At 32.2% G+C, this 17,839-nt stretch overlaps 2 protein-coding genes across 4 annotated transcripts; one reads left to right on the top strand and one right to left on the bottom strand.

The window, feature by feature from the left end:
- Positions 1-1,232: 1,232 nt before the first annotated feature.
- On the bottom strand, positions 1,233-2,141 carry LOC124937842 (glutathione S-transferase T3-like). Its single transcript, XM_047478171.1, has one exon. It carries the CDS (start codon positions 2,139-2,141, stop codon positions 1,233-1,235), a length of 909 nt encoding a protein of 302 aa, XP_047334127.1.
- A 1,597-nt stretch (positions 2,142-3,738) lies between these two features.
- Positions 3,739-17,839, top strand: LOC124940572 (CAAX prenyl protease 2-like). Of its 3 annotated transcripts, XM_047481097.1 has the most exons (11): positions 3,739-3,859; positions 4,651-4,712; positions 7,029-7,479; positions 7,601-7,660; positions 7,856-8,044; positions 13,462-13,573; positions 14,347-14,415; positions 14,798-14,860; positions 17,160-17,240; positions 17,324-17,477; positions 17,612-17,839. In XM_047481097.1, the coding sequence occupies exons 3-10, from the start codon at positions 7,243-7,245 to the stop codon at positions 17,455-17,457; spliced, it is 945 nt and encodes a 314-aa protein (XP_047337053.1). In that variant the 5' UTR covers positions 3,739-3,859; positions 4,651-4,712; positions 7,029-7,242; the 3' UTR covers positions 17,458-17,477; positions 17,612-17,839. The 3 variants fall into 3 exon arrangements, with proteins under 3 accessions (XP_047337053.1, XP_047337055.1, XP_047337052.1); XM_047481099.1 differs by lacking the exon at positions 17,612-17,839 and having other exon boundaries at positions 6,994-7,479; positions 17,324-17,550; XM_047481096.1 differs by lacking the exon at positions 17,612-17,839 and having other exon boundaries at positions 17,324-17,550.

A 17,839-nucleotide genomic window follows, 5' to 3' on the forward strand; every position in this document is an offset into this window, starting at 1 on the left:
TACTCCTTTTGTTACTAACATTGAATACTACTTTACTGCACTTGGCATTATTGACATCGGATACTATTATAATGGGTTGATGTTGTCAATTAATTATCTTACTTTTCAGATTCGTAATAATGGTGTTGGTGTTGTCAATTCATTTTCTTACTTTTCAGATTCGTAATAATGATGTTGGTGTTGTCAATTAATTATCTTACTTTTTAGATTCGTAATAATGGTCTTGGTGTTGTCAATTCATTTTCTTACTTTTCAGATTCGTAATAATGGTGTTGATGTTGTCAATTCATTATCTTATTTTTTAGATTCGTAATAATGGTGTTGGTGTTATCAATTCATTTTCTTACTTTTTCAAATTCGTAATAATGGCGTTGGTGTTGTCAATTCATTTTCTTACTTTTTAGATTCGTAATAATGGTGTTGGTGTTGTTAATTCATTTTCTTACTTTTCAGATTCGTAATAATGGTGTTGGTGTTGTCAATTCATTATCTTACTTTTCAGATTCGTAATAATGGTGTTGGTGTTGTCAATTCATTATCTTACTTTTTAGATTCGTAATAATGGTGTTGGTGTTGTCAATTCATTTTCTTATTTTTCAGATTCGTAATAATTTTGTTGGTGTTGTCAATTCATTTTCTTACTTTTCAAGTTCGTAATAATGGTGTTGGTGTTGTCAATTCATTTTCTTACTTTTTAGATTCGTAATAATGGTGTTGGTGTTGTCAATTCATTTTCTTACTTTTTCAGATTCGTAATAATGGTGTTGGTGTTGTCAATTCATTTTCTTATTTTTCAGATTCGTCATAATTGTGAAAATATTTTTGAAATAAATCAACATTACTGAAATAAACACGGAAATACAACACAAAGTGAAAATTACAACACATTATACATAACACATTACAAGCAGAAAATTAGAACATTAAAGAGAAGATTACAACACATTACACACTGCGGAAATTACATAACATTGCGGAAATCGAAAACCATAATCCAACACTTAGCGCGAAAACAAACCAATTAAAGATAATCACCATCTTCACACATGAGTTTATCCTTGACTTTTTCTTCCGGGGGGTCAAATTGGATTTGACAATAAGCTGATAAAGAGCAGTCAATTTCATCTTCTTCTTGTCCTACTCAAGCTTCTCTTGTTCTAGTTGGAAGTATTGTGCTCTCTCTTCTTGCCTCTTACTTTCCTTTTCCATCTCAAACTCTAGTCTCTATTGTCTCATCTCCTCCTGTTAGCTGCAACTTCGTCATGTAGTTGAAGTATGGTGGCAAAGTTTGTAATGTTTGGATCTTCCTTAAACTTCCCTCTAGCTAGTTCTTTGGATTTCTTAATACCAATTGGACGGATGCTAGCACCACCAAAGACGTCATCATCTGTAGCGGGTGTCTCCGGCGTCGCACAACCACCATCAATAATTTTCCGCTTTCCGCTACCCCTAGAAGGCTGTTCACTTTCGGTGTTTTTTTCTCTAAGATTGACTAGTTCTTCCCATTTGTTGAAATTCTGCAAAAGACGCCATGCATGATCAAAATCCCAAGAACCATGCTGGTGTTCATATATCTTTATAGCGTTTTTTAGGACATGACCCTCATTCTGACCACTACTCATTCTCTTAGTCGTAGCATCATATGTAGGAACCCACTTGGTCACTACTGTAGCAATTCTTCTCCATCGACTTTGAAGCATGTTCCCATTTCGTACGTGGATTTCGTACGGTCGTTGTCTCTGAGCCTCCTCAAACGACTTCTGCACCTTACTCCACAGTTGGGTAGCTTTTTGGTTAGTCGATGCAATAGCATCGGTGCTGTGTTTCATGAACGAAGCGATGAACACTTCATCTTTCGTTTTCTCCCATGCAATTTTTTCCTTGCTGGTAGCTTCTTTGCCCGTGTTTTTCTTTTTCACTGCAGCTTTCTTTCCCCGGCCAACACCAACGTTAGATGCATCGTCTTTTACGTCATATTGGTCGTACGAATTTTGTGTCTCCAGGACTATGGTGTATGACTGAAAATAGCTATCTTCGGAATTCTGGTAATTTTGTGGGTAGGTATCGAAATTTTGTTGGGAGTTTTGATAGAAGTTTTGGGACGAATTCTGAGATATACCGTAATTATCTTCTGGCGACATCATATTTTGCCACCCGGTTGGATTATTACGCTTGAACTGTCGAAAACTTTCATATTCGGGATCAAAATCAACGGAAGTGTTTGGATTATTGTTGTAGTTATTTATAATAATTTAGTATTAATTATGGATAATTGTAAACAAAGGAGGATAATTAGTAAAAATGGAGAAAATTGTGGGTTTTTTTGTGCTCTGAAATATAGCAAGGGTGGTCTCTATTTATAGATCTCGAAAAATTATGAATTTTGATATATATTTTTTAAATTATAAATAATATTAAAATCGGGTTTTAAAGATAAGAGATAAAAAAATTCTAGGCAACCAATCAGATGCGGACAAATAACAGCATTTGATTGGATGAGTTTGGTTGTGATTTTTGCCATAATTTAACAAAAATCAAGACCCAATGACATGATTGTGGTTTTGGTCATGGAATGACCAACCATTTGGTCATGATAAATTGACAAGATCAACTATAACTAGCATCATGACCCATTTTGGGTCATGGACAGGGGTGTTCAATATTTGGCCTGAACCGAATATCCGACCGAATTCGAATTCACCGAATTCGAATTTCATTTTCGGTTTTCGAATCGAATTTCAAACCAATTCGAATTCAAATACGGTTTTCGAATTGGTTTTCGAGTTTGAGTTTCAACTCGAAAACCAAATCGAAAACCGAATTCATTTTTTTATTATTTATTTTTCCAAACTCAATTTAAGAAAAAGTTCAAAATAATCAAATTAAAATATTTTTAACTCAAGATTTAATAATAAAAAAGAAAGTAACAAAAGCACCAATGGTCTAGTGGTAGAATGATATCCTGTCATGGTACAGATTCGGGTGCAATTTATTTTGAGTTATGCTAGTTTCAAAGAATAAAAAAAAACGAATTCGAAATTCGACCCGAATATCAAATTTGAATTCGGTTCGGTTTAATTAAAATTTATTCGAATTTGATTCGGTTTTCGAATTGGCTAACAAAAATAAAAATTCGAATAAACCGAACCGATAAACACCACTAGTCATGGATAAGGATGAATTTTCACATATTATATTTCAGTTTAAACATAGCATTAAAAAAAATTATATATATATGCTCAATTTTAGCAGTAATAAGTATGCTCAATCTTTTTATTTTTTTTATTATTGTTATAATTTTTTTTTTTTTTTTTGTTTATTATTCACTTGGTCATATATATAGAGAAATGATTAGGAGAGGAAATTTGGTAAGTGAATGACTTGGCATAATTTTATTCGCTGAAAAAATCAAATAATTTCTCTCTTTTCTCTCTTTCCTTTCACTTTTACATTTTCCAACGTGATGTGAAGTCATTCTCTCACTAAATCTCCTCACCAAATTCTCCCTCTCTATCCCTCCTCATATATATATATACTTTATTAAAGGTGTATTGATTTTTTAATAATTATATATTTTAAAATAAATTATTATAATTAATAAAAAAAATATTAATTATATATATCTATCAAAATTAATTGAATTAAAAGTTATTATAATAAAAAAACTTTAAATTATATTAAATTAATTTTATATTTAAATAGAGTAGCTAAGAAGTTAAATTTATAATAAATATAAAAAATCAAAGAAATGGCTAGGGTTACTTTCGTTCTTTTCTTTCTCTTGTTCTTCTTAAGAATCCTCGATTCAACCCAATGAGTATGAATGGAGAGACTATTCGTTTTCAGTTTACGATTTCAGGTAATATCTCAATTCATCTTCCTTATATGAGCTAGCTATACTGAGATAATTTAAACCAGGAGGAATGTTTTTAATGGATGAATGAGCCTGGCGGGCATACATAGACGGGGTTTCCATAGAATCCACCGTGCTTACTTTGTTTTATGTATAAAGACAGATAATTTTCTTGTGGAGAGTTGAAGGACTTCCGAATTACTTTCATATATTTGAAGGAGATTAGTTTGTTTGTTGACTAAATATTTAGTCGAATTTATCTTACTTGGCTGTAAATTCATTTTCTCTTAGTTGGCTGTATATATGGATGTTCTTAGAAACAATTTAGGTGAACTGGTTTATCAATGCTGCTGTAAAAATTGATAGATATGTTAATAAATTTGTAAAAATTGAGTATAAATATTTGGACATGGCAATTTGCTTGTTAGCTGGAGTAGAAATTGCAGAAATCGCTCCAGATTCAACTAGCAATTCAAATAGAGGAAGTACTAAATTTCAATGTAATAAGGCTTGGACAACAAGAAAAAGTAAGAGAGAGGCCATATTTCTTTCTGATATAACATATATATGTATATTGATTATTATGAATTTGGAACCATTCTTCAAGCTCCAGGCTTGAATGATCACATGTGAGTGCCCCTTTCAGGATTTTTCTTTCTTTTTGTTGCATTCCTGTGATTTTTTGTCTTTTGTTGTTGTTTCCCTTATTGTTTTTTGAAGCATATTTTTAAAACCCGACCAAACTGATTGTCAAACTATTATATTTTTTCTAATGTTTCATGATTCTTCTGTAACAGATTTGTTCATCAGTTGAAGTTTGGACAATTTCAAGTTAAAAACTCGATGAATAAACACAGAGGTAATCAAAGAAAGATGGCACTTTAATTTATTGTTGATTGAGTTTTTCTATTGATAATTTTAGATGCATGGTTTTGAACCTAATCGATAGTCAACCAAATTCATTAACTAATGAGTACCTCAGATCCATAGGTTTAATAATTAGGTTTAAAAAATCTCTCTTATTTATTATCTATTCCACAATGTTTCATGATTCTTTATTTATTTGATTATTCTAAAATATGTCGATCTTTACGACAAATTTCCTTCATTGCTTTGTCTACAATATGATTGCTTGGTTCAAAATCTTTTTCCTTGATTTGTATCAAAATTTGAAGTACCACAATCCCAAAACTGTAAACATTCAATTCGAATTCATGTGATATTTACCTGAATATATATTTTTATATTTTTTATTAGTAATCAATAATTTTAACATTAAAAAAAAAAATATATATATATATATATATATATATATTTGTTTTTATTGTTAGACTTACCTTCTCTGAAGGAGAGAATACGTTTTTGTAGAAATAATGACTTTTGAATTTACTTCCCATCTCAAATTATAATCCTGCAAATATTTTTATAAATTTTTTAGATTTATATCGATTATAGTTTTATATATTTTCCAATTACCTCATCAACTACTATATTTGGGATTTTAAATCCCCCATTATGTAGCCATTTTTATTAATTTCGTATACTCCTTCTGCCAATTCTTTGATTATTCTTTCCGATATTTTCCAATTCAGTAGAAATGATCTTAAAAAAAATATTAATTGAAAATTAAATATTATAATTAAATTTTATAATATATATTATTTGTTTCACATACTTGTTAGAGATTTTTCCAAATTCTAGTACATTTTTTCTAGGATCAAGATTTTTCCAAATTCATCGTTTTTGTAATAGGCCAGAAGTCTGATTACATTTTTATGCCTCATCATGGATAGGATTTTTTTTTTCTGTCTATTATTTAAATTATCGTAATTAGTTTTTTTTAAAACAAATGTATAATAATTAAATATTTTGGTTATTATATTACCTCCCATTGTTGTATCTTCGAAATTGAATAACTCTTCAAGATAGCTGGTAAATCAATATTGAATTCAATCTCGAAAATTGCTCCATTCAGTCCCTCGGAATTATAACAGACTTTTTCATCCCAATATTTTTGAAATTGAGGTGTACTGAGCTCGATTATTAGTTCCTGAAAATAAAAACGTGAACAGTAATATTAGATCTTATTTATTTATTTATTTATTTATTTATTTATGTCATTAAAAAACATAAAAAATCTAACCTCACTATATTTATACTTTTTCTTTGAAGTTGATATTTATTTCCCCTTATTTTCTCCAGATGAAAATTCTATTTTCTCTACTTTTCCACTTGAAACTTCTATTTTCTCATTTTTTCCACATTTTTGGCCACCCTTTAGCATTGCTGAAGATTTGTTTTCACCTAAAAATTTAGTCATAAGGAATATTTTAAAGGATATATCTCATAGGTAATAGATGAAAAACATATATATATATATATATATATATATATATATATATATAGGTGCTATATTTTTTGGCCGTATTTTATAGATAGTAACTGTATTCAAGCATCTTGTTTGATGAAATGACTAATGTACAACATTAAGCTATAATAATAAACTTTGTATGTGATTTGATAAATGTGTAGATAGGTGTTATGCTCAAGTGCAGTGTGAAACATTTGAATCTAACAAAGTAAGATATTAGTTGGCTGATTTGGCCTAGGCAAGACTATTAATGATTTGACAAATAGCCAGAAATCTTCCTGTGGTTTTACAATTATTAAGAAGTGTTTACACAACTATTAAGATGGTTGCAGTTTTCTGGATTGTTTCTTTCATTTCAAGAGAATGACGCAATTGTTTTTGGCGGGTTACGAAGTAGATACTATTTATATATTCAAGCATCTTGTTTGAACAATCTAGATATAACAATAATATTTGATTATGTAGTCGCCAAACAACATTATAGATCAATGAAAAATAAAACGAGTTTACGAGAAAAAGGTAATTCAAGGTGACCTTGTGGGAGAATATGTGCTTGAATCTTCCTGAGAGGCACATTATTCTGAAATTATTTTCATATGCAGTGTTATTCCTAGAATGGTATTTTCTATTATATCAGAAGGTTTTTCTTTCTAATGCTAGCTTCACTACAAACTGTCTGTCTAGCCAGGGTTTTTTCCTTTTTATCCTAGATTATTTTACTATTACAAAATATGTTTTTTTTTCATCTAAAGCTATTGATTTTAATTAGAAATCTCCAAATCTTTCAATTGTGCCATGGTTCAGACTCGAGGAAGATCACTATGATTGCACTCTCACGATGATTTTTGTTTTTGACGGCAGGCTATTTTTACTGTTTTCAACCGAAACAAAATTGGCTTATTTCCTAAAATAAATATAAGTCCTCATCCAAGTCTAACCGGTAGGCTCTGCACTAGGAAAACCGGGACACTCAATCTCCGATGTGGATCCAAGCACAATAGAGTTTCAACTGTAGTATATGGTAATGGCTGATTTCGGACCGGTCATGGAGCTAGCTGAAGATGGTCTATCCAAGCTACAATCGGTCATGGCATGTCTCGCCATGGCAGTCTTCTACGTCGCAATTCTATACTCTCCAACTTTGATTCTCCGCCTACCGCCGCCTTCATCTTTCAAGAGCTTCATGATCCGCCGCTTCGTATGCGCCTTCTTCTCTTCTCTCCTTTCGATCATCCTATGCGCTTCAATCCTCCCTGTGAGTTCATCTTGCCCCCTGCTTTATCACTCAATATATGTGTGAATATCTCTAAATCTTGAATTTGTGCCTAAATGCTTCTAAAAGTTCATGACCCGGATCTTATTCTACATGTTAACAGATAAGGAGCTGGAAGATGTCATATTTATCTTCTGTTTACGGTATCAGACTGGACCACATGGTGAGATTTGGGATTGAACAATATGATTTGAGTCCTTTGTCGCCTCCCCACCTCCCAAAACACTAAGCTTTTGAGTCCCCAAAAGAACCAAGCTTGTTTAGATGATCTTGCACTTTTCTGTGATTTGCAGATTGGAGATGATCTCTGATTAATAAATTTTCTTACTGAAACAGTTCAATTTTATGTGTGGTACAGTGGCAAGCTGTGGTCTATCCTCTTTCTTTGACTTCACTGATGTACAGTGGTTCTCTTGTGCTTAATGTACTGTCACTGTGGAGTTCAAATGGCATATCAAGTGATGGGCAAGATCATATCCTGAGCAATTTTTCTGACAAAATGCTGCAACATATCTCCAATATTTCGGCTTGGCGAAATTATATCGTGGTCATTATTCTTGCCTTCAAACCATTTCATGATACTTTTTTGGTTATTCATTTTTTCACATGCTTATTCTTTATCCACCTCAAAGAAATGGAAAACTGACTGGGCTCTTCTTAATCTTTGACTAATTCTATTTACTGAAGCTTTAGTTTCTTGAAAATTTCTATTACTATTTATGACTTGAAATATGATGTTTATGATAAAATGAAGATCTAGTAGTTGCTAAGGTTAATAACTAATCCGTCACCAACTAGAGGTGTGCCCTAAGTGAATAAATTGATCCTTGAAACCCTAGTTGGACGCAACACTACTGATGGAGGCTATTGATATTTTTGCTTGCATAAGAACAACTCCAATGCCCAGTGGCGGACCCATAAATATTTTTTCGGGGAGCCAAATACATAGTAACCAGTGGCAGACCTACTAGGGGGCCTGGGCCTCCCCCAACCTTAAATTTTTTTTCTTTTTTTATTATAATAATTGGGCTCCATCTTTTCCTCTCTGTCATATGGTCCATCTCTGATCTTTCTTTCTCTCTATTCCCTCATCTCTTTTTCTCTCTGCCCTAATTCCTATCTGATCTCTCATTCTCTCTAATCTCTATTCCTTCGTTCCTCCAGGCTCTAGCGGACAACAATCTCCCTTTCTTCTCCAGGCGGCAGCAAACAAGAAGTACAACATCATTTCATTTTATTTCCACCATCAATTCAGCTTCAAGCCTTCAAGCTTCCCCACAGTTTACGTTTATTACAGGTTTTTTCATTGTCAACTTGTTATTTGTGAATTTTTATTTCAACTTATTGCTTACCATTGCAATTTGATTATTGAATGATTGATTATATGGTCTGAAATTAGGTTTTGTTTTTGAGTTTGTTGAAATCTGGCTTGAACTATATTTCTTATAATTTTGATTATTATATAGATTTTGAATTGCAATTTGTAAATAATTTTAGATAGTTTTTCCAAACCGATAGGCGACAGACAATAGATAATTTTTGGTAAGGCTCATGTGCAACAATGTGCAACAAATAAATGTATTTGTTAGATTTTATTTAGAGAATTGTGACACATATTTATTTTTAATTATTTATTTTATGTAGGATATGGAATAATGGAGAGGTCTATAAACGAATTTGTACTTCTACATCACATGACCAGTCTGAACCTTTTCAATCAATTAATGAGCCTACTAATGAGTCTAATGTTACTGATCAAATAGAAAATCAATCACGGGCTGAATTAAATTTGGATGATATTATTAGTGATCCGGGATTAAGAAGGCTTATGCTCAATTATCATATGCTCAGTAACCATTGCTCAGTAATGACCCACGAGTTCCCCTTATCCTCTCAGTAATTGACCATTTTCCCCTTATCATCCGCCTACCATTGCTGAGCAATGGTTATTGAGCATATGATAATTGAGTATAAACCTTCTTAATCCCGGATCACTAATAATATCATCCAAATTTAATTCAGCACGTGATTGATTTTCTATTTGATCAGTAACATTAGACTTATTATTAGGCTCATTAATTAATTAAGAAGGCTCAGGGTCATTTGATGTAAAAGTACAAATTCGTTTATAGAAACTCTCCATTATTCCACATCCTATATAAAATAAATAACTAAAAATAAATATGTGTCACAACCCTTTAAATAAAATCTAACAAATACATTTATTTGTTGCACATGAGCCTTACCAAAAACTATCTATTGCCTATTGGTTTGGAAAAACTATCTAAAATTATTTACAAAATACAATCCAAAATCTATATAATAATTAAAATTATAAGAAAATATAGTTCAAGCCAAATTTCAACAGACTCAAAAATAAAACCTAATTTCAGACCATATAATCAATCATTCAATAATCAAATTGCAATCGTAAACAATAAGTTAAAATAAAAATACACAAATAACAAGTCGACAATGGAAAAACCTGTAATAAGCGTAAACTGTAGGGAGGCTTGAAACTGAAATGATGGTGGAAATAAAATGAAATGATTTTGGACTTTTTGCCTGCTGAGAAGAAAAAAAGATTGCTGTCTGCTGGAGCCTGGAGGAACGAATGAATAGAGATTAGTGAGAATGAGAGATCAGATGTATAGGAATTAGGGCAAAGAGGAAAAGAGATTAAGGAATAGAGAGAAGGAGAGATCAGAGATGGGCCATACGGAAGGCAGTGAGGAAAATGTGAGGTCCAATTATTATATTAATTTTTTTTTTAAAATTGGGGGAGGTCCGGCCCCCCTAGTAGGTCCGCCAATGCCGACCTTGATTGCATTTGTTTCGGATTACTCAGACTTGAAAAATCAGGTAATATTGAGGATATGGGCATGAGTCAATGCTACCTTGAGGGCTCTACATGTTTGTGTGGCTTCTTGGAACCATTAGAATGCTCCTCACTTGAGTAAATTGGTGTGAGGCTTGAATAGACCGATAAGAGTTGATGAATCTCATGTAATATCCTGTCAAGCCTAGATATCCTCTTACTAGCTTCACATGGTTAGGAATAGGCCAATTCTCTACAACAACCACCCCTTGACTTGATGTAACATGGCCCAAGTACTCCTCGATATCACACGCAATGAGACACTTTCTTTTCTTAAGTAACAACTTGTGATCACTTAATAGTTGGAAGACAATCTTAAGGTGATCCCATTGATCTTGTGAGTGTTGAACTATAGATCATAATATCATCAAAAGAAAACAAATTTGCGCATATAGGGCTTGAAAATCGAGTTCATAATAGCTTGAAAAGTTGATGAAGCATTTGTCAATCCAAAGGGCATAACTACAAACTCTAGAGCATTTCATATGTCCTGAATGCTGTGTTTTGAATATCAGGTGGATTCATCATGATATGGTGATATCCAGCTCCAGCTCTTAAATCCAGCTTTGAAAATATTTTACTCGCATGTAGTTCCTCTAGTTATCTTGTCTATACTTGATATTGGGATTTGACAACTGTATTTTCGTTTAGCTTCCTAGAATCCACATAAACCTCCATATGCAATCCTTTTAGTGAACTAAAAATATTGGAGCTGAGAATGGACTTAAGCTAGGTCGAATTACTCCAGATTTTAAAATCTCTACAATTATTTTCTCAATTTCAGTCTTCTAAACTACAGGGTATCTGTAAGACCTTAATCTGAAAGGGGATGTTCATTCTTTTATATGATCTGATGTTGCCTCTGAAAGGTGAGGGAGTTGATGGTTCTTCAAATAATTTGTGGAACTGAGCTATTAACTCACCAGTGCTAATGCATTCTTCAAACTTGAAAAAACTCACTCAATGGATAAGCAAGAGCTATTGGGTATCTTCAAAATTCTCTTATTTGTTTCAAATTGCATCCCTTGTATCTCCCGAATAGATTTGGACATATATTTGAACTGACTCGGTTTGATCCATTAGCAACTCACACGATTAGAGGTTTGGTTGTTTGGACAGTGTATGGTAGTTGGCTCATGATGCTAGAGTTAATAAGTTTTGTGTGCAGTCGGCATGTATTGGGATGTTACCTTTTCATCCAAAAACTTTCATTGTATTGAATGTATTGTGTCCATCCAGGGTATGAGTTGAATTGTCTGGCTCCAATGTTTTCCGGTCACGAAAACTAATTTCATTAGGGAATACTCAAAATAGGAATGAATCGGACCAATATGGAAGATGAATATCATTTGGATAAGGAGATTCAACATGTTCCATGACATTCTAATCTGTACAATGGGCTTTACACTCATTTCCATGAAAAAGTCATCACATATAAAACATAGACTTCAAATTATTTTTCCCTAATACTTTTTTGTCCATTTGCTTCCAAGGCCAGTAAGGATTTAGTGGAATTAGGGAAGGGGTTGTAAGGCCATAATGTGTTTCTAACAGTGGAGGGCCTTTAATTTGTTCACTAAGATTCTTGGAATTTTCAACTACTGATAAGTAACTTCTTGTTACCCTGGCCATACACATAGCTTCTATAATATCTGTTTTCTACTAGACCGTTGCTATTGGTTCAAATTCCCCCTAAATAACCATTGTCATTAAATGTTTAGGGAATGTATGGATCTTTTGCATAATGTTCACAAGAATACTATTGGGCTCCTCCATAGTTCCTATTATGTCTAAGTTGTATCAGGTTAGTAAGAGGATCTTCAGAAGGTTTTGGACCAAAATTGTTGAGAATTACAGTCTTCAATTCCTCCCATGTAATGGTGTAATCAGTTTTTAGTCTGCAAGTCTAATTTGAACCATGCTCAAGCTTAACATAAAAATGGACCGATGCAATATGTACCTTGGTGTGTAGAGGAGTGCCATCCAGTAGAAAGAAAACATTCTACTGATCTTACCCACCCTTCAGAACCATCCCTTCCAAACATAGAGATGTCGACTTTCATGAATCAAATTAGCAGATGACTTTAAGATGTCCAGCCTATACTCACTCTCCAATAGCCAAGAGTATACAAATTGACTAGAAAAGTAAGACTGCCCCAAGTGTTTTCTGCATTTTGTATTTTATGTTTGTTATTAACTATTGCCATGACCCAGCTGGTTAAGAAATGAGACTTCGATCCCACATTGAAAATATTGGGTTCTAATGTGGGGTTTCATAACTTTGGGCTGTGCAACCTTAACAACTAGCTTTTAAGGTGTGCTTCTTGTAAGGTTTGTTACAATTGGTATCAAAATGAGTCCACTCTACTCTGCCTTGTAACGTGGACTTTAATAACTTTTAGGTTCTCTAATCTTAACATTTAACTTGTAAGTTGTTATAACCTCTGAGCTAAGCGGGCTCACATAACAGAAATTTTAAATATATAGGAATTTAATAAATTATTGGAATTTTAGCTATTCAAAATGAATTGAGAATAGAAAAAGAATACATAATATGTAACATGTTAATAGGGGGTCAGGGTTATTAGTTATGGCTCTAAATAGTAAATAGGCCATTAGCCTTAGGTAATCCTCAAACTTCTCTTCTTTGACTCCTAACAAAGAGTGAAATTTGTCTCTTGGCTAGCCTCTGTTATGTCTCAACTATTTGGAATTCCATTTAGCATCACCTACTTCAGTTTATTGTGTATAGCAAGAGTAGGATCTTAGCTTTGACTATATAATTTTACCTCTGGATCTGGTACACTTGTCTTTATTGTGTATGGCAAGAGTAAGATCAGTTTATTTTCCTGTACACGTCCAATGGAGCTACATATATAATGCGGAGATTTTTAAGTAGAGCAGAATTTGTTCCTACCTTCTCTACTGGAGAAAACTTAGTTGTTGAAGTTTGGTATTATACTTCTGAGGACAAGGAAAGTTCTTTGTTCTGAACTTCTGATTACCTTTTCATACTTTTTTCATTTGCCCTTGTTAAGGAAATATGCACTTTAGTTGACATGAATTCAACCATCACTTTCAAACAGGCACCACTTACAGAAGAACTTGTATACAGAGCCTGCATGGTGCCTTTACTTCTATGTGCGGGTTTTGGAACATACAATGTCATATTTTTCTGCCCAATTTTCTTCAGTTTGGGTGAGTTTTCCATTTGACCACTAGTGTGTATCATCTTATATTGACAACTTTATGTATTTCATGCCTTAATGTTTTGATTATTTTGTTCTCATGTGGTCAAATTTAAGTAAAACTATTACGATAGTTTCAGATTTTTTTATCTTGTAAATTTGTTCTCTAGAATCTTATTTTCAGATTCAGCACAATAAGGACTTTGTATCTAGTCGAATTTTATAAAGCGAAAAAAGAAAATTATGTTAGGTTGCTTTTTTCCGTCATGTTAAAAATAAAAATCTCTTAATTTTTCAGTCTATTGATTAGACGTTGGTTAGTTATTACCTATGATATTGTATGTGATTTCCAATTATTTGTTCATGGAAACCATATGTCAATATTATATATATGTTCCAACTGGCAGAATATTTATAGCTCGAAGTTAGTGTTTAACATGGAAGAATGTTGCTCAAACAACATATTGTAATAATATGATAATGTATGTGTAGACACTCATTTTTTAAGAAAGTATGTGATTCCAATTTGTTTATTAATAATATATTGTAAATAGTGTTGATATATGTATGAAATAAAAATAGAAGCAGTTGTAATTATCTAGGTATAGCCATTTCACCCCGGTTCAGTCTATTTCTTTTGGAACAACATTTGGGTAATCCCCACTTCACCCTTCCAATGAAAAAACAGCACATAGATGTTTTTTTTGTAATAGTTTTGTTAATTCAAGTATCAAATGGTTCACATATATCATTCTATGCTAAAATGCGGCCATTACCTTGCAGCTCATCTAAATCACTTCCTGGAGTTCTACATGCAGCACCAAAGCTTGGCTAGAGCTTTTACAATTGTTGGTATGTAACAGTATGAGCTGCATGGGTTATTTTGGTATTCCATTTTTTTATGTAGACTATCATCGGAAAGATCTATATTTGTCATGTATGACAAAAATCACAATTATCTAGAAAATAATATGTTGTATGATTAAAAAATAATCTGATAATGATCCAAAAATAAATTTTGAACAAAAAATTACATTATAATTTGGATCATGATCCAAAAAATAATTATGCATTGTGACAAAATGACAAAATACAAGTTTCCAAATAGGCTCATTAGTTTGCATCTTTGCATTAATTGATTTCAATGAAGGGTTTTGTAGACAAAAATGCATGCAACATAATTAAGAGAGTTTTGTTCATTCCTAGTTCTAGCTTGGTTATCTTCCTTTTTCAGGTCTCCAACTTTGCTACACTGTGGTGTTCGGTTCATATGCATCATTTCTCTTCATTCGAACAGGTAAATAAATGCTAACAGATACTACTGTTTTTTTTATATCCCGAGTGCCTAATGTTTAAGAACTAATCGTCTTGTGGAAAAATATCTTAGAAGCATATCCTTATTTTGGGTATTTCCAGAATGTAATTGCTTGATGGAAAAGTTTATATGATAGATCTTCTAAGATAAATCATACACATGTTGAGACTTTACAAGAATCGGAAGACATGTTTCCCTACCATATTCATTTTCTTAGGAGTTTTAATGGATGAACACTTTTATTCAATGTTTCCTTGCCCCAAAACTCAAAGTATTGGCTAACTTTTGGCCTTTTGATCATATGCCTAAGCTGGACATATTATTCAATTCTAAGTAATATCAAGTCATTGTGATTGAGTTTTGTTCTTCTTGTTTCATATGGAGCATTATACTTTTTTTTTTAAATTACCGTGAAGGCTTGAACCCATGACCTTGTGTCATCAGGTTTGCGTTCTACCCTTGAGCTAAATGAGCTGAGCCTTCATTGCAAGTCATTATACATCGTTATACTACTTCAGTTAATTTTGCATGCAACTGGACTGAATAGAATGGCAACTTAAAATTGGAACGTGCTATTATTTTCTTGTTGGATGATGTTGGATAATGTAGTTAATGGTATTGGTATTGGTATAGTTTAAACAGAGAGTTCGCCTCATATGGAATTTACACTCAGTGGAGTTATTTTAAGATTAAGTGGTCGTTTGATGCAGGTTATTTGGGGGGTTATCCAAAACCCATATATTTCATCATATTTATTTTCAATCACTCAATTTATCAATCAAAATACTAAAATACACTTTATTCTTATAAAATTTACATTTTAAATACAAAAAGACATAATAGTGATTCAACCAACTAAAAAACCAAATAACTTTTTCATTTATATTATATTGCATGCACCTTTTAAAATAACAAATAACTTACTTTTCATCAAAACATTTTTTAAAATAAAATCAATAAATAACCCCCAAATAACCAATCAAACTACTTTTATATCAAATAGTTTTTTCTTTTTAAAAAAAGAACAGATTATATCCAAATAATTCTACATCAAACAAGCTATATATTTGTAGAGCTTTATTTTGTTGCTAAAATAACAGTACATTATATTTCTTTTTTTAAAACGAGTTTTTTGACAAGTATTCTTGATACTCAGAACCCAGAGAAATCATATGATCTATAAGCCCTAATAGGTTCAAGAAACTTGTTGGGAAGAAAAATTACATTAATATTAGGGAGGTGAGAAAAGTGAATCTTCCTGATAGCTTAATAGGCTTCCCAGCTAATATCAACAACTTCCCCATTCATATAAGATAAGATTTGAATCAAAAAGCATCTTCCATAGACTGTGGATTGTGGAATGTCCAAGCTTTGTTTAATGGACAACCTAAACCTGGAAATTTTCTTATGCACAAAGCAGAAATAAATGAGCATGAATCAGTGTAGAAATTGATGACTATAAGCCCAATAAGCTTGAGAAACTCTTATCGCCAATGATACTAAAATTCTTTAGGCCACTTGATGACTAAGTTCATAGACCTGCATTCTACAGAACATGTTAAGTTTTTAAGTGTTGCATATGCAAATTGACATTAGATAGATAAAAGATTCTATATGGAAATCTACTATTAATCTCTAAATAAAATTTCCCTATCTTTTGAAATGTATTGTTCTGATAAGATGTTTCCAATTTATTTAGTGTATTGTTTTTAGTTGCTCTAGTGTTGTCTATTTCCATAAAGAGATGGAGAAGCATACATGACTAGAGTTTAGTTTAGCCAAAGGATAAGACTGATAACACATCTTATCACTTAATTATTTAAATTCAACTCATATTATACTACAAAAATAGCTAACTTACCTCACCTTACCTAAAAGACGAAAGGTCTCAAATTTGATTTCCACAAAAAAAATGTTTTAAGTTGAAGTGTGATGACTTGTTCGTGCTATAGCTTCCTCCAGAATAAACTCTGGTTTAAAAAAAATGATAGCTAACTTAACATAGTCATCTAGTAAGAACTTTCAAAAGACAACTTAAATTCATAAAAATCAATCAAATATCATTATGAAGGTAAGATAGTCTTTTAAGTTCTTTCCCAACGTTAGTTCTACATTTGCTCAAATCAAACTTCCATTACCAATAACTTAAATTTAGATATTCTCAACATTTATTGTCGACATTATTCATTCAACACTTACAATTCAATATTAATCACTTACTTTTCAGTTTTATGCAACACACCCCAAGTCACTTTTGTTCTAAAATGACTAAAAATTGCAGGCCATTTCATTGCTCCCCTTATTGCTCATGTCTTTTGCAATATTATGGGATTACCCACTCTGTATTCACGGGAAAGCGGTGGTATGTAGTCGTGGTTCCCGTTCCTTTTTCTTGTATTGTTATTTTAGTAATTCAAATAAGTATACAATTGGTTTTTATCTCAGGGCTAGTGACAGTTTCATTTTTGATGGGGATGATGGGATTCATATTGCTCCTATTTCCATTAACTTATCCAGGGATGTATAATAATAGAACTGATAGTTGCAGTTGTTGGCAAAGATATTGTATTTGGAGCTAAGATTGTATTTATTAAGACAGATATTCTGCATTTTTGCAATGAAACAGGACACCCAAATGGTTTTTTGTATATGAGAATGAGAATTGTCCAGCTTCTTCTTGAGTTTATTTATTTTTTTAATATTTGGTTCAGTAGAAGTATAATGGAGATTCAGATTGTATAGGTTATTGTGGATTTGGTAGTGATGACCCAAATCCACAGAAGATCCTGTGAGCCAGTTGAAAATGATGAAGAAAGAAGCAAACACCAACCAAAATCATCATCCTTCCCTTTCATTTCCAAATTGGTCACTTCCTTCTTGTTCTCATATATTAATTAATATTATTGAACTTAGTTGCTGTATTTCTTCTATTTTGTCATCATATTCCCCTATGGTCTGTCA

The sequence above is a fragment of the Impatiens glandulifera genome, chromosome 5 (genome assembly GCF_907164915.1).
Source record: "Impatiens glandulifera chromosome 5, dImpGla2.1, whole genome shotgun sequence".
Taxonomy (NCBI): domain Eukaryota; kingdom Viridiplantae; phylum Streptophyta; class Magnoliopsida; order Ericales; family Balsaminaceae; genus Impatiens; species Impatiens glandulifera.